The 26,690-nt window shown below is 32.6% G+C and overlaps 1 protein-coding gene across 1 annotated transcript in view; it reads left to right on the plus strand.

Moving 5' to 3' along the window:
- Window positions 1-26,690, plus strand: part of FAT4 (FAT atypical cadherin 4) — a 195,227-nt gene that overhangs the window by 157,252 nt on the left and 11,285 nt on the right. The window contains 6 exon segments of the mRNA XM_033215202.1: window positions 9,117-9,221; window positions 13,348-13,655; window positions 21,010-21,095; window positions 21,991-22,170; window positions 24,603-24,727; window positions 26,384-26,601. Coding sequence (XP_033071093.1) covers window positions 9,117-9,221; window positions 13,348-13,655; window positions 21,010-21,095; window positions 21,991-22,170; window positions 24,603-24,727; window positions 26,384-26,601 — 1,022 coding nt within the window.

Below are 26,690 nucleotides of genomic sequence, written 5' to 3' on the forward strand. Positions count from 1 at the left end.
AAGCTGAGGTTGCGCCATTGTACTCCAGCCCAGGCTGACAACAGCGAGACTCTGTCTCAAAACAAACGAAACCCACGTGGTACACTGTGCAGTATTCAGTAATTGCGGTCTAATTAATAGTATTAATAATAGTATTAGTATAGTGGTAGTAATAGAGGAGTACCACAGAAGTTTTAAAAAGACATGAAACCTGTGTAGCAGAAGTTAACTGTGAGTCTTATGAGAGTTATATCCTAAGATCATGAATAATAGAGCTGTATACATGTTGAGGTCAGGATTTCTAGAACACTTCCCTCACTCTTTCTTACCCATCCCCAAAATTACTTTATTGGCTGGTAATTCAACAATGAGAGTTTTTATGTCCTATATTAGTGTAATGCATTTATTCACATTTAGGTTTAGAGTGAGTTTACATTTAGTCCTAGAATGAAGAAAGTGCAAATGTATTAGGTATCGATAAGAAACACGGAAAGTACTACTGCTGTGAACAAAGGCGCCATTTAGCTGATTTTAGCATAAATGATGGGTACATTACTTCTCTCTGGTTTGTTTATTTCTTTGTTTCATTTCATTTAAATATACATAGCATACTTTTCTAAACATGATAGTGGAAACTTTTAAAAATGCATTTCTTTCCATCATACAATGTTAATAACATTTATCAAGTAGTTATGTAAAGCACTTTTAAAGCTCCTTGCATTATAGACATTATTGCATTTAGTTCTCACAACTCTGTAAGATGGATATTACTGTTATTATTCTAATTTTGAAGACCAAAAAATTAAGTCTTTGAGTCATTAAAAGAGACTAGACAACTTGCCTCCAGCCATGGCACAGAAAGTGTTCTAACTAGTTTTTTACTAGAAACTTGACTCCGGAGCCTCTGCTCTTTATATGCCTGTCACACACATTGCACTTTGATTTGCCCTTGCTGTAGAGTGTTATGGTGAGTTCTATGGTGATATTATTTAAGAATGTTTTGTCCATTTTTCTTTTAATACTTAATCCTTACAGAAAGCCAATAAGACAGTATATTGTCTGAGACTGATCAGAAATTGAAACTACCCTCAGACTTTGAGGCAGGAAAGTATTTGCTACAAGGAAACATCTTACAAAATCTTCAACCTGGCTAAGAATACAGGTCAGGAACATTCACCAATGGGAGCAGCACTAAAGATACGACAGGCATTGCAAGACACCACTGCTGATCCTCTTGCCCACCTGCAGTGCTGCACCAAGTGACCTGAGGAGAATGGTTCCTGCTTTGCTTTCACCATTCAAATATCACCCCAGTCTTTTTTGCTGGCAGAATATAAACCTGAACCCTGCTGAAAGGGAGTCTGGAAAAGGTAGTTTTCAGACTTCCAGCCCTTGCAATATGGAGAGATAGGAACGATGCTGAATATCAGCAGATGATAGGTGGCTTAGGAAGGTGTTATTATTATGCCTACTTTACATTATAGGAAATTGAGCCTACAATCCGGTGACTCCAGGGCCAGGGCTGCCAAAGTCTGTATCATAAACTCTTTCTAGGGAAGGTTGTTTGAAGTTATATATTAACGTTACATACTTCTCCTCAGAGTTCACTTCAGTCTCTATTTGCGTAGTAGGAGATAATCCAACTGATCAGGAATTATATAAACAAACATAAAATTGAATGATTAAGATGAATCTTACATATTTTTAAATCAAGTTTCAAATTCTGGATGAACTAATTATCCAGTAAAACTGGCAGATAATTAATGTCTGACAGTTTTATTTCCTTTTTATATTTTTCAGGAAACAGTATGAAAAAAACATAGTGAGTGGCAAATGTTAATCCACACTTTAACTTAGAAATGTATTGCTTAAATTTCTATAGTTTGTTAATTTTTTTTGTGGAGATAATCTCTGAAGGATCGTTCTGAGTTATTCTTTTTACCTCGTCTCTGCCAGAGAGCCTGGCTCAGGAAGACAGAGCTAATATACCAAAACATCTTAATATCTAACCTAGTCAGAGCTAATAAGCCATAAGACAAAATTTACACATAACTATATGTGTGCCTCATAGAATGATTTTTTTTAAAAATTACTCATAATAGCTAGATTTTACTTCAGTTAATATGAATTAAAGTCTAGTGCCTTAGTAAAGCTTCACTTCTTCATGGTCTGTATATAACTTTTGACCATCAGAATTATTTTAAATTACTGTATTTTTTCATACTCTATTTTTGTGAACTTTCACCTGCATTTTATCAATGAGTTTCAGAGTCTGTGGAATTACAAATCAGAGCTGCACAATTTTCTGAACTTTCTGCTTAAAATGATCCTCAGCCACTACCCATACCCAGTTTTTCTCTGTCTCTCTCTCTCTCTCACACACACACACACACGCACACACCCCACTGCGTATTTTATGTGGATTTAGAAATTGTGTTAAGGATTAGAAGAGTAAGTGGCATATGAGTTGATGCAAACTAAGAGACTTTATCCCCAGAATCCCCCAGGGTATGATTAAATGTTAGCTGAATGGAGATTTTAGGTAGAGAACAACTTAAAAGGATGCAAGTATGAAAATGAAAATCATGGAACAAAAAATATGAAGGGATATAGTTCTTATCATACTGTCACCAGTTTATTTCTGAAATATTCTTAAAGTTTATTTTCAAGTTTGTAACCATGCACATAATAAATATAAAACAACTATATTTTTCAATGAATGAGTGATTTAGAGGGAATGAATTTGTTTGTATAACATGTATTTCTGATCTATTTTCCTTAGTTGCTGGAAAAAGAACCAAAAGAAAATTGAAAAAATAAGTAACATATGCAGTTATAATCACTTCATATGTTTCATTATTAAGAAAATTTTCTTATAATTTTTACATTAATATCACCATATGGAGCTTTGATTAACTGTAACATAAGATATTAGAAAAGATGGATAAAGTTTATTATAGTATTGACCATGTGAAAAATTAATTTCTAAATTTTCACAAAATGTAATAATACCAAAAATTACATCAGTTGTCAGTATGCCTCAGTGAATAAAAACCATTATTCCTGCCTCAGAAGTCTAGGGGTTCCTAGAGGAAAATTTTAGCCTAATAACCACACATGTAGTATTTATTTTCCTGTACAAATGAAAATGTCTTGCACTTAATAGAACACTAATTAGAAAGCACGGTAATGGTAACCACATCAACATTTGTCTCCTGCTCCCAGGTTTGTGCTGTTTGCATCACATTCCTGGCATTAAATCCTTCATGGGAATGGAGGGTGTTATAAAATGCAGCATTTTCATACAGCTTATTTATAAATCTGGCCATCTTATAACATAATTAGTTCATAGTCTCTTTAACCTTTTCCATTCCCTTTCACACATCTGGATGCATTTTAGGTGTAGTATTTGGAATAATGCCAGGGGTTTATTACCATATGGAGAAGTTTTCTTATGTTCTCAATTAAGTCCCGATATTTCAGGAAAGATTAGATTTGTTTATTCATCACTTTAATGTCATTTGACAGTATAAACAGTAACTTTTTTTCAGACATACAAAGTTATATACAGACTATGCATAGTAATTTGACTGAGAAACTTGCCAAACATTTGCTTTCATAAAGATGGAAGGAGTAACCAAAAGTGATTCTTTTAAAATTACTACGGTCATGTATTAGTGTTGTTGATGATCATGTGACCGGAAAACCATAGAATACAAAAGAAATTTAGTAAATATATGAAATTAAATTTTCTTTGAGATAAAGAAGAGTGGGTCATGTAAGAGAGAACAAAGAGTGCAATTATTTTGATTTGATTTGATTCCTGAAAGCAGAATCAGGCAGTTTATGTTAGGTGATACATTAACTTATACAAGCATTAAAAATTTATGCTTCTAGGAAGTAGCTTAAATGCTTCTTATTTCTGTAGAAAATAAACATATATTTGTAAGCTTATGAACATTATGTGTGTAATCATATGTAATCATTTGTAGTCTCATTGAGGTTGTATTTGTGCTTGTTTTACAATACAAAGGTAAAAACTTTTTTTGGTTGTTGCTTCTCTTACTGGCAGTCCTTATTAAAACATGGCATTTTTGCTTTTGTTTCAATGTAAAAAAACCATAAGGCTATTGAACAGGATACTTAGATAGACTATCTTCATAGCTCCTTAACAATACTGGGAAACATTTGCATACTGTGCAAAAGACAGCTCCTTTTTGCTAAAATAATTTGGAAAATGTATAAGATAAATGTCTAGCACGAATAGCATATATTTATTATAGAATTTCTTTATTAATAACATAATCAATTTAGACCTAAAATGGACTTTTAGAGTCGCACATATTCTTCCGTCTCCTCTGTGTAGAAATACAGGCAATTTAAAAATAATATTTATGGTAGTCTAGTATGTATGTATAATCTTAGATATTCAATTAAAGGCTACATGAATCACAGAGTATCACAAATTATCATATCTTCATGGGGTGGTCCAATTTAACAATTGAGAATAAATTTAGCTCTATTTCACATAATCCAACATTAAAATGTACTATTGGACAAGTGAAACTTGATACATTCTTGTTGAAAAGACCATAGGTGATTAAAATAGATTCAGTTTACGTTCAACACATCATCACATCTTCTGCCCCGAACATGAAAATAGACACAAAATTTCTCTTGTAAGTTTAGGAAAGTCTGTGGATACCATAGATTCCTATTGTGCATTTATTTTCACCTTAAACTATTCCCACTTTCCATGTGCTAAGAATTTACACTTCTTCAAGCACATCTCCTTCTAGTTATGATAAATAGTGTATGGCAACACAATTAATTGATGGATGTCAAAGCAATGAGATCAATTTATTCTTCTAAACAGCTGCTATGGCAGTAAACATATCTTAATAGAAGGAGGCCTCTTGAGTTCAAGAGGCATAAATGCCTGTCTTTGTGCAAGTCCTATCAGCATACTTCCAAGCCTGAAGGCGTTTGGCAAGTATTGTTAATTGACTTGCAGCATTAATTAAGTTAATGATCCAAGATTTTGTTTCACAGTGCTTCAACACATCAGATTATTGTACCAAGAGCATGTCAGAGTAATTTAAACTACTGCATTCTCTGATACTCATTATGCCATTAACACTACAATTTAAGTAGATAGACTTGCACAAAACAATTCAGAATTTTGTTGATTTCTAATTGGGTAAAACAGCATAAACTTTCCAAACTTGAGAAATATGCATTTAGAAGCTTTCTTTTGATTCTAAGTAAAATTATGGCGTCCTTCTCTCACACACAAGACACAGGTATTTTAAATAATAATTTAAGTGTAAACATGTTTTCCTACTATGTCTTTGAATTTAAGTATCTAGTATGGCAAACTCTGAGTTCATGAATTGTAAAAAATTTTTACTCTTTAAATGGAGAACTCAAACTAAATTTTTAAATAGTAAATAATTTACATACTCTACCACCAACAAATAAGACTACTTTTTCCAAACTCAACCACAAATTTCTTTATGTAAGCACTAACAAAGTCATTTTATTCATTTTTTTTTAACTTATATTTTAGGTTCTGGGTACATGTGAAGGTTTGGTACATAGGTAAACTCACGTCACAGGATTCGTTGTACCAATTATTTCATCAACCAGGAATTAAGCCCAATACCAAATAGTTATCTTTTCTGTTCCTCTCCCTTCTCCCACCCTCAACCCTTAAGTAGACCCCAGTGTCTGTTATTTCCTTCTCTGTGTCCATGTGTTCTCATCATTTAGCTCCCATTTACAAGTGAGAACAGGTGGTATTTGGTTTTCTGTTCCTATGTTAGTTTGATGAGGATAATAGCCTCTAGCTCCATCCATGTTCCCACAAAAGACATGATCTTGTTCTTTTTTATGGCTGCATAGTATTCCATGGTGTGTAGGTACCATATTTTCTTTATCCAATCTGTCATTTTTCAGCATTTAGGTTAATTCCTTGTCTTTGCTATTGTGAATAGTGCTGCATTGCACATTCATTTGTATGTGTCTTTATGGCAGAATGATTTATATTCCTCTGGGTATATACCCAGTAATGGGATTGCTGGGTCAAATGGTAGTTCTGCTTTTAGCTCTTGAGGAATAGCCATTATTAATTATACGCAATTATCCACTAAGAAAAAGTAAAAAGGAAACAACTTTATTTTTAAACCGAAATAATGAATGCAAGATTGAATTTGTTTTTTCTTAACAATTTCCATTTATATTTGTGTATACTTGAAGAATCAGATTCTATTGAGAATTTAAGTTTTATAGGAATTCGTTCTCAAAACTAGTATTTTATTGGTTTGTAATATCTTCTGCCACTTTGTAATCACTGTTTGTTTTAATAAATGAATAAGTCTTATTTATGTTAGGATATATTTCCTCTCCTAACTCTGGAGTAACTGCAATAGCCTGTATTTTATATTTAAATTAAACTCAGATGTCTATGTTAAAATATTTAACAGGCCGGGCGCGGTGGCTCAAGCCTGTAATCCCAGCACTTTGGGAGGCCGAGACGGGTGGATCACGAGGTCAGGAAATCGAGACCATCCTGGTCTACACGGTGAAACCCCATCTCTACTAAAAAATACAAAAAACTAGCCGGGCGAGATGGCGGGCGCCCGTAGTCCCAGCTACTCGGGAGGCTGAGGCAGGAGAATGGCGTAAACCCGGGAGGTGGAGCTTGCAGTGAGCCGAGATCGCGCCACTGCACTCCAGCCTGGGCGATAGAGCGAGACTCCGTCTCAAAAAATAAAAAAATAAAAAAATAAAAAATAAAATATTTTATACAGTGTAAATAAGATAATTGATTCATATAAATTATACACAAAAAGAACAACACATAAATTTCATTTGTTGCTATTTAAATCAAGATTTATAAAGGTAGTGTTGATAAATGAAATTCAAAAAAGATATAGTAGCTTTATAGGAACAATGACTTGGGATTTATACTCATACATTTTTCTCAGAGAGCACATATGTCCAAGTATTTGAGTAAGTATACATGGCAGTGCCCTCTAAATTTGTTACATCTTATTTGTTCCTCATTTCCAGTCTTTAAGAAGTGAAGGTGGCAATTTTGTAAACCACTAACATGTTTTCATGATAAGAAGGCTATATTGAACACACTTATAAATACATATATAAGTCTATGTATTTTGTACATGTTACTTTTAACACAACTCTGAAATATTTTTTTGGATAAAGAAAAGAATAAAAGAAAGTAAAACTGTACGTGGTCAAAAAGCACAAGTGAAAATTATGTATGCTTTTACAGTGAAAACAAAATGGAAAGAGTAGAATATTACTTTCTTGATGACAACTAATCAAAAATATGGCCAATAGTTCTTATGTATTTGCAACTGGGGAACACTGTGCTGTGAGAAAAAAAAAAAATCTACATCACGAAAATGGCCATCACATAATCAGTTGAAAAAAAAATAGAAAAGAGTTCTATGAAACAGCTACTCTCTGGTGAGAAATTCAACACTATTTAAAGTTTGCCAGCGTGTTTCTCAAATGTAGTACACCGCTACAATACTTAAAACCTGATTTCTGTGCCCATAAATTTGTAGCTTGTTTATTTTCATGCCGTTGCCTTAACAATAGAAAGGTATTCTGAAATTGTTAGCTCAGTGTTTTGCCTCATAAGGAGGTTCCCAATTTATTTATAAGGGAAAAAATGTTGTGTTTATGATTCTATGATGTACAGAAATGGGCTTAGTTAGCATCATGAGATCTGACTCACACTTATAATTTCAGACCAGAATAAGTGTGGCTCCATAATCAAGCCACAAAAACAGAACCAAGTTAAACAAAATTTTGACGTGTTTTAAGCAAAGTTAGTATGATGAAATGAATTATCTGTGCTCAGCAGTAGGTCTAGTTGTGCATGTAGAATGCATATCATTTCCTGAGCTATCTAATAAATGCATTAGTGAAATCGGGCTGGGAAGTAGAGACTAGCTTCCAGAAACAAATGCTATAGTACTTACAATCCTACTCTCAATGAAAAGAAATTAACTAAGAATTCTGTAACATCTCACTGCATTATGAAATTTGAAAATTAGATCCTAACGAATATAGTAAATAATTATAATACTTTAAAGTTATAGTGGTATTAGAACATGCTTAGGTTTAGGTAAAAACAAATAACATAACAAAAACAAGTGGGACTTCTACCCCAACTTGTATACACCACATGATCAATTACCATAGTTTTCTGAAACCTGGATATGGGAGCAGAAGACCTGAATTGGTCTGTGTCATAGTTTTACAGTTTCACAGACAATATGTAAGCTACCAAGGGGCTTTTATTCTTCACTTTTGAAATGTAAATATTTCTTTTGTATGGATTAATACTCCCTACTGAAATGGAACCACAGTCTGAAAACACTTGTTTGTTTTCTTCACTGCCATATCCCCCTCCATTATCATGTCTAGCCCATAATAAGCACTCAGTCAATATTAGTTGATTCAATTTAACAAGATCATGTATGAGAAAAGTCTTTATAAACTGAAAAATATGCTGCTTAAGTATTACCGCTTCAGACAAAAGCAAAAGTATACATAATCTGTAGTCAAGAATAAATTTTCAAAAACATTTAAAAATATGATGTGTTTTCTTATTCTGCTTTACAACAGATATGTGTAATTTAAGTGATATTTCTTGGTAGTAGGAGTGTAGTTTGATAAATAGGCTAAATTTTTATCTTTGAAATACCTAAGTCAAGAAAATCTCTGCAGTGTAAAGAATAGTTTAAGTTTCAACTCTCCATCTATAAAATATAAAAAATGAAGGGACATTGACAAAGAAAATAAATTCAGTGAAAGTATTTAAATATGTTTGTCATGTCATTTCTCTGCAAATGGTATTTTCTTCCAAGATGATTATGTAAATTATTTCTTAAATATTATAATGCACATTTTACAATAGGTCAACTGAACAAGATTTTAAATTCTAAGATATTATTCTAATTTCCTATGTCAAGTAAAATGTTTTTATATTTCTTTTCTCCATGATATGCCTTAGGAAAGATTTTTACATATGGTAATGCTGTAACAATATTAATATATTTATGTATGAGATTTTAAAAAATGAATTTGATATATTTTAGGGAAAATGTGTGAATCTTCAGTCAATTACTGTGAATGCAACCCCTGCTTTAATGGTGGTTCCTGCCAAAGTGGTGTGGATTCTTATTATTGTCATTGTCCATTTGGTGAGTAAAACTTATTTGTTGATATAAAATATAAGTTCATTTTTGCACACAATTTAGCAATTTTGTTTTATTATGAGCATGACAAAGAAACTATTGTTTTACATGGAAAGTTTTATTACAATAAAATCTTAAATGTTTAACATTTGTAAAAGTTATGGAAATCCCATTGAATGCATTGCATTGATCATTACTAGAAAAAGAGTCAACTCAAGATAATCGAATTAATGTTGTTTCTGTAGGACATTTCCCCTCAAAGATTTATGTGTCTTCTTTTTAGCTGAGAACTTATGAAATAAAAAAAAAAATTCTTCAAGCACTCTTTGACATCACTCTCTATTTCAAATCTTTAAGAGTAGTCAAAGTAAGGTTTTTTGTTTGTTTCACTTTTGCGAATGCTGTTTCGTTTTTTATTTTTGTTTTTTACATTAGTTTTTAATTTTGTTTTTTACATTGATTCAGCCACTTTTATTAGAAGGACTTAGTAACTATACATGAAGTTTTCATAATAGGCTTTTTATAGCTGATACTACCTGACTAATAAAATTTCAAACTCATCTGTTCTTTTGAGTAAGAAAAATTGTTAAAAAGAACTTTTGTATAAACATACATACTTATTCACCCTAGTGGAATGAACTAAAAGATTGCATCCAGGTCTTATCCGACTGTTACCCATTACTGTGCCAGCCAAAAACCATGAGATTCAGAGGAAGCATTTGTATTAGCTTGGTTTGTTTCATAAGTTTGTGATTATTCCATTTTTTTAAAGGCTACTTTACACCACAACATAGAATCCATCTCCAGATGACTCTGTCGCTTTTCTTAAGCAAGAAAGAGCAAGGATATTTTTCTAGCCTTCCTTTGGGCATGTAACTGTGCTATATGGACCTGAAAAGTAAAGCTCAATCTATAGTAGATAGTAGAATTTGAAGGACATATGCAGTTCCTAATATCCTGTATAATTTACTAGATAGTTTTAATTTCCAAACAATTTCATGACTATCTGTTTTTATTAAGCCAACATCAATAGAATGATAAAGACAAACAGAATAGAAAAATACCTAATTTGGGGGAATGTAATTTATCAATGGTTTTGAGGCCCAGAAATTGAGTGATTTGCCCAAAGTCAAAAAATGAAGTTGAAACAAAACTACCCCAAGACAATGTAGCGACTAGAACACAAATTTTTATTTCCAGTCCAGTCTGACATTCACATCACCCCTTTTTATAAAATGTCTTTGAAATTCTCACTAACAATGCCCGTGAAGTAATGAAAGGTATATCAAGGTCAAAATAACCACACCTTTAGATCTCCAAAAACTTTTTCTTTCTTTCAATGGTGTCTTATAATTTTAAGTGGTGCTGCTTTCTACATATAACCATAGTCAAGTTTCATGGTTTAACTTAACATTTTGATATATAAAAGATAAGGGTGTTAGAGTGTAAACTGGAAATGATTTTCAAGTGACTGAACCGAAAATGTTCATATTTTTAGGGATTCCTTTACATTACAATTGCAAATTTGAGGATTTAAGAAAATTGATACACAATGAAAACAAGTCGCAGCTGCAGTGTAGTGGTACAACTGGCGTTGCCTATTAAGTGGAGCTATTTGGGACGCCAAATGTACCTTCTTGTCACTCTGCTAGAGATCGCCAGGGAAAGAGGAATAGCACAATGTAAATTAAAATAGACACAAATCACACATAGCCTGCAGTGCAAATTTCTCCCCCTATTCTTTCCAGTGGCAAAGACAAAAAATCATTATGTAAACTTAGACATTGTCAGCACTTAGAAAAGAAAACAAAGGTCACTGAAACACACTATGTAATTTGAAACTAAAGAGAGAGAATTAAAAACAAAAATGATTTTTGTTCTCAAATTCCATAAAGAAATATTTTCATGTTTGAAAACACACTATCAATTTGAATTAAAATGTAAGTATCTATGTACTTTCTACATACATTTACATTTGAATATTCAGCATATTGTTATAGATTTATTAAAGTTTATTCAGAAGAGACCTAAGTGAACACATAATACAAATTTTTTCAGTAGTATTTTTATTTCATTTATATGCTTTCTTTTTCCTTTAACTTCACTTACTCTTTCTGCATTGATAACATATTTATATATTAATTATTAATATATAGAAATTATAAATATTAAATATAGATGCCACAGAAATGTATAAAATACAAATGCAAATTCTACAGGATAGATATAATAAATACATAATGTACAAGATTATACTATGTATAAAATATATGATCTATATATATCATATATATGACATATCATATATATCAATAAATATCATTTCTATAATTCCTTTGCCTTCAACTTCAGTTAAAGATTAAAAATTAAAAATCATGTATAATTTCTTTTTTTTTTTTTTTTGAGATGGAGTCTCGCTGTGTCACCCAGGCTGGAGTGCAGTGGCATGATCTTCGCTCACTGCAAGCTCCGCCTCCCGGGTTCACGCCATTCTCCTGCCTCAGCCTCCCAAGTAGCTGGGACTGCAGGCGCCAGCCACCACGCCGGCTAATTTTTTTTGTATTTTTAGGAGTGACGGTGTTTCACCCATGTTAGCCAGGATGGTCTTGATCTCCTGACCTCGTGATCCGCCCACCTCGGCCTCCCAAAGTGCTGGGATTACAGGCATGAGCCACAATACCTGGTCAAAATTATGTATAATTTCTACTCATTTATAATAAATATTATTTCAGCCTGGACAGAAAGGGAAAAGATAAATAACACAAACTTTTATGGCAGCCCCTAGGCTGTTTTAATTTTTAAAATGTTCTGATATAAAATGTGGTAGTCAAAACAACTAGACAATCAATAGATCTGGCCTCAAATTTTGGCTATTTCTCTTGGTTCTGTGACCTTAGGCAAGTTTTAAATACTCTATAAAATAATGGCATTGGTTCCTTCTAGCTGAACAGTTCCCTCACTCTAAATTTTATGCATTTACAGGACATATAAAGCCAAAATTAAGAAATGAAGCCTTTGCAAGTTAATAAGAATTATGAGGTATTGGCGTGGGTTAATTTTCCAATCATTTGCCACAGTCTACTAATATTTGTGGGAAAAGAATTTTGGCATAGCATTGTAACATCAATAAAACTCATTTTTCAAGTTTGAAAAAGAACCAGCACAAACAAGTGGAAATGCTGACTTTCAAAAAAAAAAGACAGCTATTTTAAAGTAGCCTGCTATAAATCATACCCACAGAGGGTATAAAACAAGAAAGAGATAAAAACTTAAAGACAGTTATTTCCTTTCCTAAACCAATGATTTCACTTGCCTGATTTTGTGGCCTTGAAAATAACATGAATATAGGTACTGATTTTTAAAAATCAAAACAAATGCATTTACCATCTTCAATTGAGTTGAAATAGTTTTTAAGAACTGTATATTATGAAGGAAGTATGATGGCTGAAAATTGTAGCATAATAGAACTTCTAAAAGGTCAACAAATTTGGGCCAGGTGTGGTGGCTCATGCCTGTAATCCCAGCACTTTGGGAGGCTGAGGCGGGTGGATCACCTGAGGTCAGGAGTTCAAGACCAGCCTGACCAACAAGGTGAAATCTCATCTCTACTAAAAATACAAAATTAGCCAGGTGTGGTTCTGGGCACCTATAATCCTAGCTTCTCGGGAGGCTGAGGCAGGAGAATCGCTTGAACCCAGGAGGCAGAGGTTGCAGTGAGCAGGCACTCTAGTTTGGGCAACAAGAGCAAAACTCGGACCCCCAAAAATAAAAAAAAAATTATAAAAATAAAAATCAACAAATTTTGAAATGTTTCTGGGAAAGAAATCTCTTCAGACACACTCCATTCCATTAAACCTTTAAATTTTAGAAACAAAGCATACTTAGATATGTTCCCTAATTAGACAATGAAAAATAATTATATCAGTTAATCATTTCTGCCATATTTTAAAGATCATTCATTCATAAAGATTATTAACTCTATTTCAATTTTAGTTTAGATGAAATTTTTTGGTAAGTAACAAAAAAGTTGTTAAAACATATCTCATTTTATAATACAAAAATCTTTTAATCAAAATATATAATAAAATGTCCCTGAAATTTTATGCCAGTTTGTCAATTTTCCCTCCAACAGGTGTCTTTGGAAAACACTGCGAGTTGAATAGTTATGGATTTGAGGAGTTGTCATACATGGAATTTCCAAGCTTGGACCCCAATAACAACTATATTTATGTCAAATTTGCCACTATTAAAAGTCATGCCTTATTGCTTTACAACTATGACAACCAGACAGGCGACCGGTCTGAGTTTTTGGCCCTTGAAATTGCCGAAGAAAGACTAAGATTCTCTTATAATTTAGGCAGTGGTACATATAAACTCACCACCATGAAGAAGGTGTCAGATGGACATTTTCACACTGTGATCGCCCGGAGAGCAGGAATGGTAAGATATTTCATCCTACATAAACTCCATTTTATTGTTGTTGTATATCCAACTGGATTATGAACTGGGGTGCAAATCATGTTAAATTAGGTTTATTCATTAAATGAACACTTTAGTTATGAACAACTTAGATGTAACATTTTTTCTTTTGCTCATGACAACTCTGTTCAAAAACAATAAAAAAGAGAACAATTGAGAAAATAACCTAGTGCGTAAAAATTTCATTGATATTTTTTGTATGTTTTTAAGGCCATATCAGGCCTATACTTAAAATAACTACCTTTCTTTCCTAAGTATTTCTGCCTTGACTGAAGAAACAATTAAAGAACAGAGGAGACTTTTCTGCAAAATCTACATACCTTAGTCAAAAACACTTTATTGTTAAACAATGCTAGCAATAGTCATAGCTAGTCATAGTCTTTTTGCTGGTAGAGGGTCTTGCCTGGATATTGGTGGTTCCTGACTGAGCCAAGTGGTAGTGGCTGAAGATTTGTGGTGGGGGCTATGGAAATTTCTTAAAGTAAAACAACGATAAACTTTGTAACATTAACTCATTTTTCATGAAAGATTTCTCTGTAGCATTTGAGGCTATTTGATTGATACCATTATACCCACAGAGGAAATTGTTTCAAACTTGAAGTCACGCCTCTCTCAAACCTTGATGCTAATGTATTAATTAAGCCTATGGAATATTCTAAATCCTCTGTTGTCATTTCAACAATGTTCACAGCATCTTCACCTAGAGTAAGTTCTGTCTTAATAAACCACTTCCTTTGATTATCCCTAAGAAGCAGCTTCTCATCCTTTCATGTTAGTTTTGCAAGATTGTAGCAGCTCAATCACATCTTCGGGCTTCACTTCAAATTCTAGTTCTCTTGCTGTTTCTACCACATTGGCAATTACTTCCTCCACTGAAGTCTGGAAGCCCTCAAACTCATCCACGAGAGTCAAAAATCAACTTCTTCCAAACTCCTTTTAATATTTGATATTTTGACCTCCTTCCATGAATCATGAATGTTCTTCATGGCATCTAGAATGGTGACTCCTTTCCAGAAGGTTTTTAATTTACTTTGCCCAGACCCATCAGAGGAATCATCATCTGTGGCAACTATAGCATTATGAAATTTATTTCTTAAATAATAGGACTTGAAACTCAAAGTGACTCTTTGATCCATGGGCTGCAGTCTGGATGCTGTGTTAGCAAGCATGAAAACAACATTAATCTCCTTGTACGTCATTGTCAGAGCTCTTGGGTGACCAGGTGCATTATCAGTGAGCAGTAATATTTTGAAAGGAATTTTTTTTCCTGAGCAGTAGATCTCAACAGTGGGCTTAAAAATATTCAATAAACCATGCTGTAGACAGATGCACTGTCATCCAGGCATTTCTGTTTACTGATGGAGCACAGGTGCAGTAGATTTGGCATAATTCTTAAAGACCCTAGGCTTTTTAGAATGGAAAAGGAGCGCTGGTTTCAATGTCAAGACACCAGGTATATTCGCTCCTGATGTGTCAGCCTATCCTTTGAAGCTTTTAACCTAGGCATTCACTTCTTTTCTGTAGCTATGAAAATCCTAGATGACATCTTCTAATAAAAGGCTGATTTTTTTTTTTTTTTTTTTTTACATTGAAAGTCTGTTCTTTAGTGTAGCCCCTTCATCAATGACCTTAGCTAGATCTTCTGGATAACTTGCTGCAGCTTCTATATCAACGTTCACTGCTTTGCTTTGTATTTTTACATTACAAAGATGACTTCTTTCCTTAAACCTCATGAGCCAACCTCTGCTGCATTCCAACTTTTCTGCTGTAGTTAACTTACCTCCCTCAGCCTTCATGCATTGGAAAGGAGTTAGTGTGCCTTTTTCTAGGTTAGATGTTGGCTTAAGGGAATGTTGTAACAGGTTTGATCTTCTATCCAGACTACTAAAACTTTCCCATATCAGCAATAAGGCTATCTTGCTTTCTTATCATTTGTGTATTCACTGGAGTAGCACTTTTAATTTCCTTCAAGAACTTTTACTTTGCATTTACAGCTCGGCTAATTATTTGGCAGGAGAAGCCTTGCTTTTGGCCTATCTTGGCTTTCTACATGCCTTCCTCACTAAGCTTATTCATTTTTACATTTTGATATAAAGTGAGAGACATGCAACTCTTCCTTTCACTTGAGCACTTAGAGGCCATTGTAGGATTATTCGTTGGCATAATTTTAGTAGCGTTTTATCTCAGGGTACAAGGAAGCCTGAGGATAGGTAGAGAGACCAGGGACAGATAATTGCTGGAGCAACTAGAACATAAACAACATTTATCAATTAAGTTTGCCGTCGTATATGGCACGGTTCATGTTGCCCCAAAATAATTATAATAGTAACATCCAAGGACACTTCACTCATCACGGATCACCATACCACATAAAATAATAATGAAATATTTGAAACATTGTGAGAATTATTAAAATGTGACTCACAGTCACAAAGTAAGCACATGCTGTTGGAGAAATGGTGCTGATAGACTTGCTGGATGCAGGATTACCAGAAACCATCAATTTGCAAAAAACAAATCTGCAAAGTGCAATAAAGTGAAGAGCAATACAATGAGGCATGCATGTATTTACAGATTATATTGATTTTATTATGTGGTTTTCATGTTACAAGAATGACATATCTATTTAGGACTTGTGTTTATTAAACAAATTTTTTTTATAAAGGAAAATGCATCACATCTTTTCTTTATTAATGTTTGAAAATATTTGACATAGTGTAATAAAATGGAACAGCTTATTTATTTTTTATTCTTTATCTTCACAACGATCTCTCCATATTTCCCCCATCTCTAATGGCTATCAAGGATTTATTTTTTTTATAAGAAAATGCTAACAAATCTGTCTTAAAGCATTTTTACACTTTAGCTTTGAGCCTTTAAAAGTGTAGTTACTGGTGGCCAGGCGTGGTGGCTCACGCCTGTAATCCCAGCACTTTGGGAGGCCGAGGCAGGCGGATCACGAGGTTAGGAGATCAAGACCATCCTGGCTAACAGTGAAACTCCATCTCTACTAAAAATACAAAAAAACAAAATTAGCCAGGCGTGGCAGTGTGCAGCTGTAGTCCCAGCTGCTGGGGATGCTGAGGCAGGAGAATGGCGTGAACCCAGGAGGCAGAGCTTTCAGTGAGCCTAGATCACGCCACTCCACTCCAGCCTGGGTGACAAAGCAAGACTCTGTCTCAAAAAAAAAAACAAACAACAACAAAAAAGTGTAGTTACTGTTAAGATTTATAATTCACCCTAGATAAAGGACTTGTGTAAAATGTTAAATTGTCTGCTAAAAAGAAAGCCTAGCCAAAACAAAATAAGTGCCCTTAAATCATTTTTAAATGAAAAACTTGGTATCGAAGTGATTATAAATTTATTTCTGATTTCATGTCAATCTTTAAAATATATGGTAACTTATATAGTCCTTAGACTGAGTCTATGAATCATACATTTGTGTGACTACAGATTAATTTTTGCCACTAAATGCGTGGAATATGTTATATTGCTGAATGCATATAAGCAATATTCAGAAGTAATATTTAAAATGTTTTTAACCAAGTTTTTGCTATTTTTTTCCCTCTGGCCCATAGTTAATTTTAAAGGCTAAAATTTGTGCAATCTATAATTACCAGTTTCATAAGGGCATAAGACAGAAACTACCTTATAATATTAATTATTTTTGACCAATACACATAACAGGCAATCTATTATCAAAGAACAAAGTTTGTCATTTGCTCTCAGGAATATTTTATAAATCCATGTTTATTTTGAATTGGCATCAGGTACAATGACTTTTCTCTCCTCCACTGTAATTTACTACAACATTAAAGGAAATTTAAGCAAGTTTTTAAATACAGAACTATTTTTAATTATGAGGGGGAAAAGAATAATGATTAGCTTTAAATATAACCGAGTGATTGTGTCAACATGCTCAAGGGTAGCTGCTCAGACATGTCATTCATGGATATCGCCACATCCATCAAACAGCATTCAGGGTCCTACCAGGTTATTAAATGTATGTTACTTGAAATGTGCGTGAGAATACAACAAATGTATTATATGGTTTTTATCAATCATTTTAGTTATATATTTTTTTCCCCATTTCCTTTTGAACTTAGTGTTAATATTTCCAGCTGGAACATTTTTCTAATATATTTAATTTATATAATGTTTACTTAATAAAATTACCCCCAACAGTCTGAAAATGGTGTAAAGACATAATGTTATATTTTATATTTTAATTCTACTATGCCCAGATTTCCGTATTATTGTAAAGGTTAATATGAATCATAATTAAAATTTTATTTCTGTGAATTAGGTGCTTAAACAGGTGTTAGTCACTCCGAATTATCACCAACTCATCCCACATATAACCTTTTGAAGTAAAATAATGGAGTATTTGACTTGATCTTGGTATCAATAAGTTTAAATTATGAGTAGTGCCTAAAAATCCGCCTGACTTTAATGAACATTGGTAGAGGTATAACAAACCAATATTGGATAAAATATATTTTCTGATTAGTAATAGATCATTGCACTGATTTTTGCTTGAGATTTTAAAAATCAGCATAGTATCAAACTGTATGCTCAGAGGAAGACCTCTGGAAGAATATAGAGTTAATCAATTCCAGTATTCCTGATGATTGATGTAACCAGAAATATTGGGCCTTAAAGAATCAGAAAAACATTTGGAGATTGATATATATAGGTTGGGCTCATGTTAGCCATAATAATATCCTAAAGCTGATGAGTAATAGTAGACATCACCTCACCCCCATTTTCCACACATATGGAAGATAACCATATTTCTGATATGTTGTCAAGTATACTATAATGTAAAATAAACAATTTTACCTGATGACCTCCAAGGTCACATTAAACTTCATGAGCATTTGATTCTATCAAACAAGGACATGGGAGCAAGAGGTAAGTGAAGGAGGTACTTTGAAGGATGCAGTTCATTTGTATTATTGTGACCACAGTCATCAATTTTAATAATACCATATGTGAAAAAAAACTCTGTCATTATTACTTGAATCGTAGGAAAAATGTCTTCCTGTTTCAGAAAACATCCAAAATAAGGCCTCTACTGGATTCTGAAATTGTCATTTTCTACATTTCAAAATAATTTTGGTTGGAAACTGGCAAAATCATTAACCTCTAAGCTTTAAATCATTGCATAGTTGGGGTAAAACATTTTAATTTATAGTGGTAAAGCTATAAAAATTCAACAGCAAAAGAGAATTTAACTCTGAAGATTAAATTGCATAAGCTTACTATTAAAATAAAACATCTCCTCCATTATTCTTTCTTTGAGTTTTATCAGCAAGCTTTTAGACATACATGAAATATTAACAATGACTAAAATACAATTCTGTTATCCAAGATTATTTTTCTAGTTGAGGCATTTATAAATATCCATGTGGTACTTTCTAGTTTATGATACTTTTAGGGATCTCTACAAGGATACTTGCATAATATATGTAGAGACATGTGTTCAATCAAATAGTCACCTAAGCCGCAGAACTTGAATTATAAAAAGCTAATACTGCTTTTGAGATTGGGTGTCACCCTAATTTACAAATAACTGGAAATAATCATAACTTTCAAAAGAATTAACTAAATAGGGCATGAATGTCTTGCCAGAGAATTGGAAGTATAAATTTTTCCTACAAATGTTTGTATTCATTATAATTTACTTGAAAAAAAAGGCAAAAATATCCATGTGGCTCACAAGAGTTTATTGTACAGAGCTTATAATAACTAACTCTTAGAAACATTTAAGAATATGTTAGCCAGTAATATTTGATAAACAATTAATAAATTGACTATACATTCACCTCAGTCTTTATTTTTAAAATGTGAGATACTTCAGATAAATTTTTGCAAGTCTCCTATTTAAATATATATTTTATAGATACCGCCTAAAAATCATAAGCAATATTGATAAAAGTGGGATATTAAGGAAATTAATCATTTTCATTCCTAATGAAAATGCCCTGATTTTTTAATACAGAAAATTTGATATCCAAAACTTTGCATTTAAGTTTGTCATGTTATTAGTCAACTTGCTTAATCTTCCTGCACTGTTTTCTACATTTGCTTTTCTCTTATTAACCTGAAATGATAAGCATCCTGATAAATAGATAGTTGCATTGTATTTATATTTATCTTCTATATATGTAACAAATTTGGATTAACCCCATCTGTGGCATTCATAAATTTAGAATAATGCTTTATTGTCTGCACTGGGAGAAATCTTTAAACCTCCTGTCCATTCAGATAATGAATTATTGTTATTCCCGTGATCTACTCCATCCTTCTTATAATTTCAGCAACTAAAATGTGCAAAGTTTGTCATTTGTCAAATTTTAATGAAGTTTGGGGAACAAAGGAGGTGCATCACAATAGCATTGCAGATTACACAATAATATGGATATACAACTTGGGTCTTAGACTGCACTGCAGCCATCCTCAGTTGCTGGTACTAATTATATAGGACTCTGACTTCTATGGTTACCATATTCTTAGGCCTTTTAACCATAAATTGATGACTTTGTTTATCAATCAAAAGGAGTATTCATATGTTCTACTAAACAGGATTTTGTCTCAAGGGAATATGTATCCCTTAGAATGTAAAAATGACTACTTAGTCATTATTTAAATACTATTGGGGATTTTTTACTGTAAAGTGATCTATAGTAATACATCCTGATTATACAGAAATATGTTATAATGTTATTTATAAATAATTATTCTTAACAAAAATGAGAAGAGCACTTACTTGATTTAACGTATTTCAAACTTTAATCTGAATATTTAAATTTCCATAGATTGCTATAATAGTATTTATACTGTATTTTCATAATCCTTTTGTAAATATGGCTGAAATCGTATGAGAATAAGACTTTTGAAAATCAAAAATTAAGTGTCTTTTCTTTTGTTAACATAGTTTGACAGTACAATAAACACATTTCTTAAGATTGCAATCTACAGGAAGATGTTTCAGACCTATTGTGTATTATTCTAAAGAAGATTAATGACATGTTTATCTTTTTTCACCTTTAAAACAGGGGAGCAGGAGAGGATTTTTAAAGGTACCCTTTTACCTCTTATAGGTATAGATAGTCATAATTAGTTTGAGATATCAAAGAAACATGTGCCCATGATTCAATATTATAATTATGTGATTTACACATTAAATCAAGATGTTATCACAGTTTCCAAGTCATGTTCACATAGAAACAAGTCATGAGTAGTGTTGACTGGAAAGGCTAATAGGAACGGTAGAACCCAAAGTTGAACATTTCTTTCTCTTGCTTCATAGGCAGCCTCCTTAACTGTGGACTCCTGTTCTGAGAACCAAGAGCCAGGATATTGTACTGTCAGTAATGTGGCAGTTTCAGATGACTGGTAAGGAATATGATTACTTTAATTTTCATTATTACTTAATTTTTTAAAAATAAATTGTATACCTAAAAAAATAATTATAAGATGCTAAGTAGTACATACAGCTTAATATATTTTATTTCCCTCTCCAAATTTTCATAATATAAAACAGTCAATAATTACTGTGCAAAGTGTGTTAAAATGTGTGAAATGAAGTGGTAGAAATAAGTATAAAATTGGTGAAAAGGAAACTAAATATAGCCAGTAGTCTTTGGAAAGATTCATGAAATAACCGTATATGACCTTCATTCTGAAAAACATGTAGGATAAAGACCCCAGTTCTTTCAAATGCATTTCTAAAAGTTTATGTAAAAATTATTAACAGATATTTTTCCATAGCACTTAAAGCTGAATACAGCAGTAATCTACCAGAAAGTAAGTGATTTTAATAGGAAAAAATGCTAAACAGAGAAAAATAAATAGACATGGATAATGACGCATCATTCATTGCCTCCGTCAACTTATTGGCATCCCTTGCATTGATCACCTTACTGATATCCTTTATCATCTCTTCAGGGAAGGAGCAATATAATGTAAATATTACAGTTGGCACTAATTATACAGCATTTTATCTTCCCTCTGAGAGTATGCTCCTTCTTACTGACTCAGTATTGTGATAATATACATCTAATTTGACTAATTGAAAACATAATTTCCATAAATTTTATTATTTTTCATAACTTAGAAGCCTAACAACTCTGTGTGTTTATAGGAAACTCTTCTACATGTTTTCCATTGAAATTTATCACACTATAATAAATGTCAAAAAAAGCTATATTCACTGTTTTTCGAACTAAACATTATACTAAAAATGTAATCTTTTGGCACTAATATTTATATCTTCCATTTTTTTATTTAGGACTCTTGATGTTCAGCCAAATAGAGTCACAGTTGGAGGTATCAGATCGCTAGAACCAATCCTTCAGAGGAGAGGACATGTGGAAAGCCATGATTTTGTTGGATGTATAATGGAGTTTGCAGTCAATGGAAGGCCTCTGGAACCCAGCCAAGCTTTGGCAGCACAAGGCATCCTAGATCAGTATGGCAATTTTATTTCTTACTGTTTTAAAGAAAAAGAATGCAAAAAAAGTATGCTTCAGTGAGCATCAAAAGATGAAATTATTATTCTCAGAACTCTAAAAATACCAAATGATTTACATTGTTTTGAATTTTAAATATTTATTTGCACCTTTGAAATTTTGGCACCAAGTATGATATTTAATTAGAAAATTAATATTTTTCTAGGGTCTTATACATATATATTATATATATATATATACATGTGTGCATGTATATGTTTTATCCTCTTACAGAGAGTTGTGAAGATTAAATGAGTTAAGTTGGTAAATTATATAAAAAAGGGTTCCAGCATATAGAGATATATAGACGTTAGCCATCATGGGCACATAGAACTTTATTTCACCTTAAATAGTTTTACTTATAGGCATACATATTCCTAAAAACTTGATACAGCTTTAAAAACAGGTAATAACTTGATTAATTATGAACTGTAAGACTTTTTTATTTGATTATTAATTAGGTTTCTAGCAATAACTTAGGAATGGTAGAAATTACATATTTTATTTTAAAATTACTTTTGTTCATTATTAAAGTTGGAAAAATTCTGAAAAAAATACAAGGAAGAAAATAAAATTAACCTATAATCTAACCACCCACAGACAAGTACTCCTAGGTTACTGTCATGTTTGTGACTGCTTAGTATCCCATAATGTGAATGTGCTCTATTTTAACTATTGCTTTACACTTTAGTTGTTTCCAATTTTAGTAATATACCAATTACCCTGTGATTAACACATTTTCACAAAAATCTTTGCTCACATTATTTTTTGGATGAGATTACTAGAAATAAAACTATTACTGGCAAAGCTAGGAATACTTTCTAATGTTTGTAACTTAAATATTTTAATAACATTTGCCATTTGCCTTTCTTTTCCTACATGTTGTTACTGTTTTGTTACAAAGTCATGTTGGTTCATTATTATTATTAATCAAACAGTGCAGAAAAACAAAGGATTGAGATTGCCACCATTGTTAATACTTTCGTGTGCATCCTTTTGTATCTCTCTCCATGTTCACACACATTTTTAAATATCATTTTTTTTTTTTTCATTTAGAGATATTTTGTGAACATCTTTTTAGGTCAAAACCTACTGAAACAAAACTTTTGGACTTACCTTTAACTCCTCTCTTTCTGTTAGACCTTATGTCCAGAATGACCTTTCTGTTTGTTTGTTTGTTTTTTGAGACGGAGTCTTGCTCTGTCGCCCAGGCTGGAGTGCAATGGCGGGATCTCGGCTCACTGCAACCTCCGCCTCCCGGGTTCAAGCAATTATCTGCCTCAGCCTCCCAAGTAGCTGGGATTACAGGTGCCTGCCACCACGCATGACAAATTTTTGTATTTTTAGTAGAGATGGGAGTTTCATCATGTTGACCAGGCTGGTCTTGAATTCCTGACCTCATGATCCACTGGCCTCGGCCTCCCAAAGTGCTGGGATTACAGGCGTGAACCACTGCACCCGGCCCAGAATGGTTTTTAAAACACAAGTCAGTTAACTTTTTCACTTTTTGGCTAAAAGTGCTTCAATAGCTTCCCATCTAACCCAGCTTCAAAGCCAAAATCCTGACACTGACTGACAACATTTTTGTGATATGCCATCTCCCTTGACTTCCTGACCATATCTAACTACTCTTCTTCTTCTTGTCCCCTGAGCTCCAACCATGTTGGACCTCAGTGTTTCTCAAACATGGCAGTACGCTTTCACTTCAGGGCTTTCTCACTGGCTGTTTCCTCTAGCTGAAATGATATTCTACCAGATATACTTCACTCCCTTATTTTATTTAGGTCTTAAGAATTAATCTTAAAGATTAAGATTAATTCACTGCCTAATCTAAAGATTCAGCAAACCTGCAAACTCACTATACCCTTTCTCACCTTGATTTTCTCGGTAGCTATTTTTTTCTTTATTTTCTGCCTCTTCCACAAGAAAAAAATAAGTACTTCCTGAGTGCACGGTTATTTTTTTCATTACTTTACTTCCATGCTTAGAACAGTACTTGACGTATGGTAGGCATTCAATAAACATTAGTTGCGTGAGTAGCCTGGTAGACAGGTGTCAAAAAATATGTGGTCTCTGGATAATATGTATTAACCAAAGTGTTTATTTGACCAAGATATTTTATTCAAGTAAGAATTAATTTAAAGAAGAAATTGTCACATCTTTCTCATTATTATGTAAGACATAATTTTTCTTGAATCTTCTTTAGTGTGAGGCAGACTATGTTTTTTAGGAAAACTTCTAGTTTGATTAGTTTCTCCAAATGTAGTTGTAACTTGAGCTTCAAATAATGGAGTGCTTGAAATTAAATAAGTTAATACAAATTTTATCGAGCTTAAGCAAACTTCTCCTCATCTTTTATGTGATTTATGGTTCTCATTATGATTTATTTTAGATGCCCTAGACTGGAAGGCGCTTGTACTCGCAGCCCATGCCAACATGGTGGCACATGTATGGATTATTGGTCATGGCAGCAGTGTCATTGCAAAGAGGGACTCACTGGGAAATACTGTGAAAAATGTATGTAAGGTCTTCCATCTTCCCCTGGAAATTATAATAACTATGAAAAGTAAAATATATGCACCCAAGTATGTAATTGGATTAAAAATTATGTTTTCATTCTAAATATTAAAAATATTAAATGGACAATAATTGGTAAAATACAGTGACATTTAAAAAATATTTTTGTAACCTGAAGAAGAATGATATCCTTTTAAAGAATTATTTACTAAATGTCTAGCTTCCATTTTAAAAGTATTTTATTCACTTATTTTTGTTTGTTTTATCTGTAAGAATGCTAGGCAATCTAAAAGATCAAAGGTTATATTTCGGCTTTTTTTTTCATATTCTCTGCATTTGGGGGATATTTTTCTGGTCAATTTTTGTGCATAAAAAGGTATACACACTAAATCACTCAACACTGAGCTCAAAACATCATACAAAGGCATCATATGTTAAAATTAATGTTGATACTTTCATTTCAATGTACAAGTGGTAGAATTAGTTTTGGATATTGCTTTTTAAAATCCTTTCGTCAGTTGTCTTTTAAACCCTAATGTTATTATTTAGACATTAATGACGTTCACATCATCATTAGAAATTGGTGCTCTGTAATTTTGAGCTGCACATTTCACTAACTAACCATAATGGCTCCTCTTTTCTTAAAATTCTTCATTTTCAAACAAGTGGTTACTACTTAAATCCGTTGCAGATATCTGACTACATTTAAGAAGTCATTTGATTCAATTATATTATGAAAATGAATAGAAATGCATAATAAAATTGAGGATATAATATATTCTAAAAGGTCTTAGCAGAAAGTGTAATTGTGTGTAATTATATTAGAGATATTGAAAACATAGAAAACATATTGTCACGTGATTTTTAATGTAATAAATATTTAATAAGTAGGAGCCTAATTATATCTGAAATATGAGTCATTGGCTAGATAAATGCCTGAGGCGCTTTTTCTTAAATCATGATATAACTCACATACTATAAAATGTATCGTTTTAAAGTGTATTTTTCAGGACTGAAATACATTTGAGCTCATTTTCTTCATATTCTTTCTTTAGCTATATTATTTGTTTCTATAACTTAAACTTCCATATTTCTGGAATGTGGATTTTTTTCAGGTTATGATAAATTATAATATACATACTGATTATACGTGATGAAAAATTATATGTGATGATTACTGAAAATAAAGTTAGTTACAGATGCAAATATTTGATTGTACACTTCTTTGTCCAAATTCATAGCATACTAGAGACTAAAGATTACAAATAATTTTAGTCATGCAAACATATATTTTGGAAACACAGTGAAAATGATTACAAACAAATTTTTCAGGTACATATTTCCAACAAGTGGCTATGTCTTTAGATATTCATGATTTATATAATGTGGCAAATAATTTAGTAAATATTTCCCAAATGGTTAATGACTGTCATAAAGTATTTTACATTTCATGCTTCTGAAATGGATTTAAACATTTGAAATCAACTTATATAATAATTCATAAATGACTATTTTTTAAAGAGTAGAGTTGGGGGACAGTAATTCCCAAAACTTAATATTTTCATTGTCCTTTTTATATTTTTTGTCACTATAGAAAACTCTCCAAGAAATGCCAAATGAATACATTCATTTTCCCTTTTTTCCTTTGGCTTTCAGCTCTTACTCCTGACACTGCCTTATCATTAGAAGGCAAAGGGCGCTTAGACTACCACATGAGTCAGAATGAGAAGCGGGAATATTTGTTAAGGCAAAGCATACGAGGTGCCATGTTGGAGCCTTTTGGTGTGAACAGTCTGGAGGTAAAATTTAGGACCAGAAGCGAGAATGGCATTTTAATCCATATCCAAGAAAGCAGCAATTACACTACTGTGAAGGTGAGATAAAAACTAATGGTGACTTCATTTGATTAGACCGCCTGCCGTGTAGTGGTTTAAATCACTCCTCCCATAATTTCTGTCCTTTT

This window comes from Trachypithecus francoisi, unplaced genomic scaffold (genome assembly GCF_009764315.1).
Source record: "Trachypithecus francoisi isolate TF-2019V2 unplaced genomic scaffold, Tfra_2.0 Lachesis_group1, whole genome shotgun sequence".
Classification (NCBI taxonomy): domain Eukaryota; kingdom Metazoa; phylum Chordata; class Mammalia; order Primates; family Cercopithecidae; genus Trachypithecus; species Trachypithecus francoisi.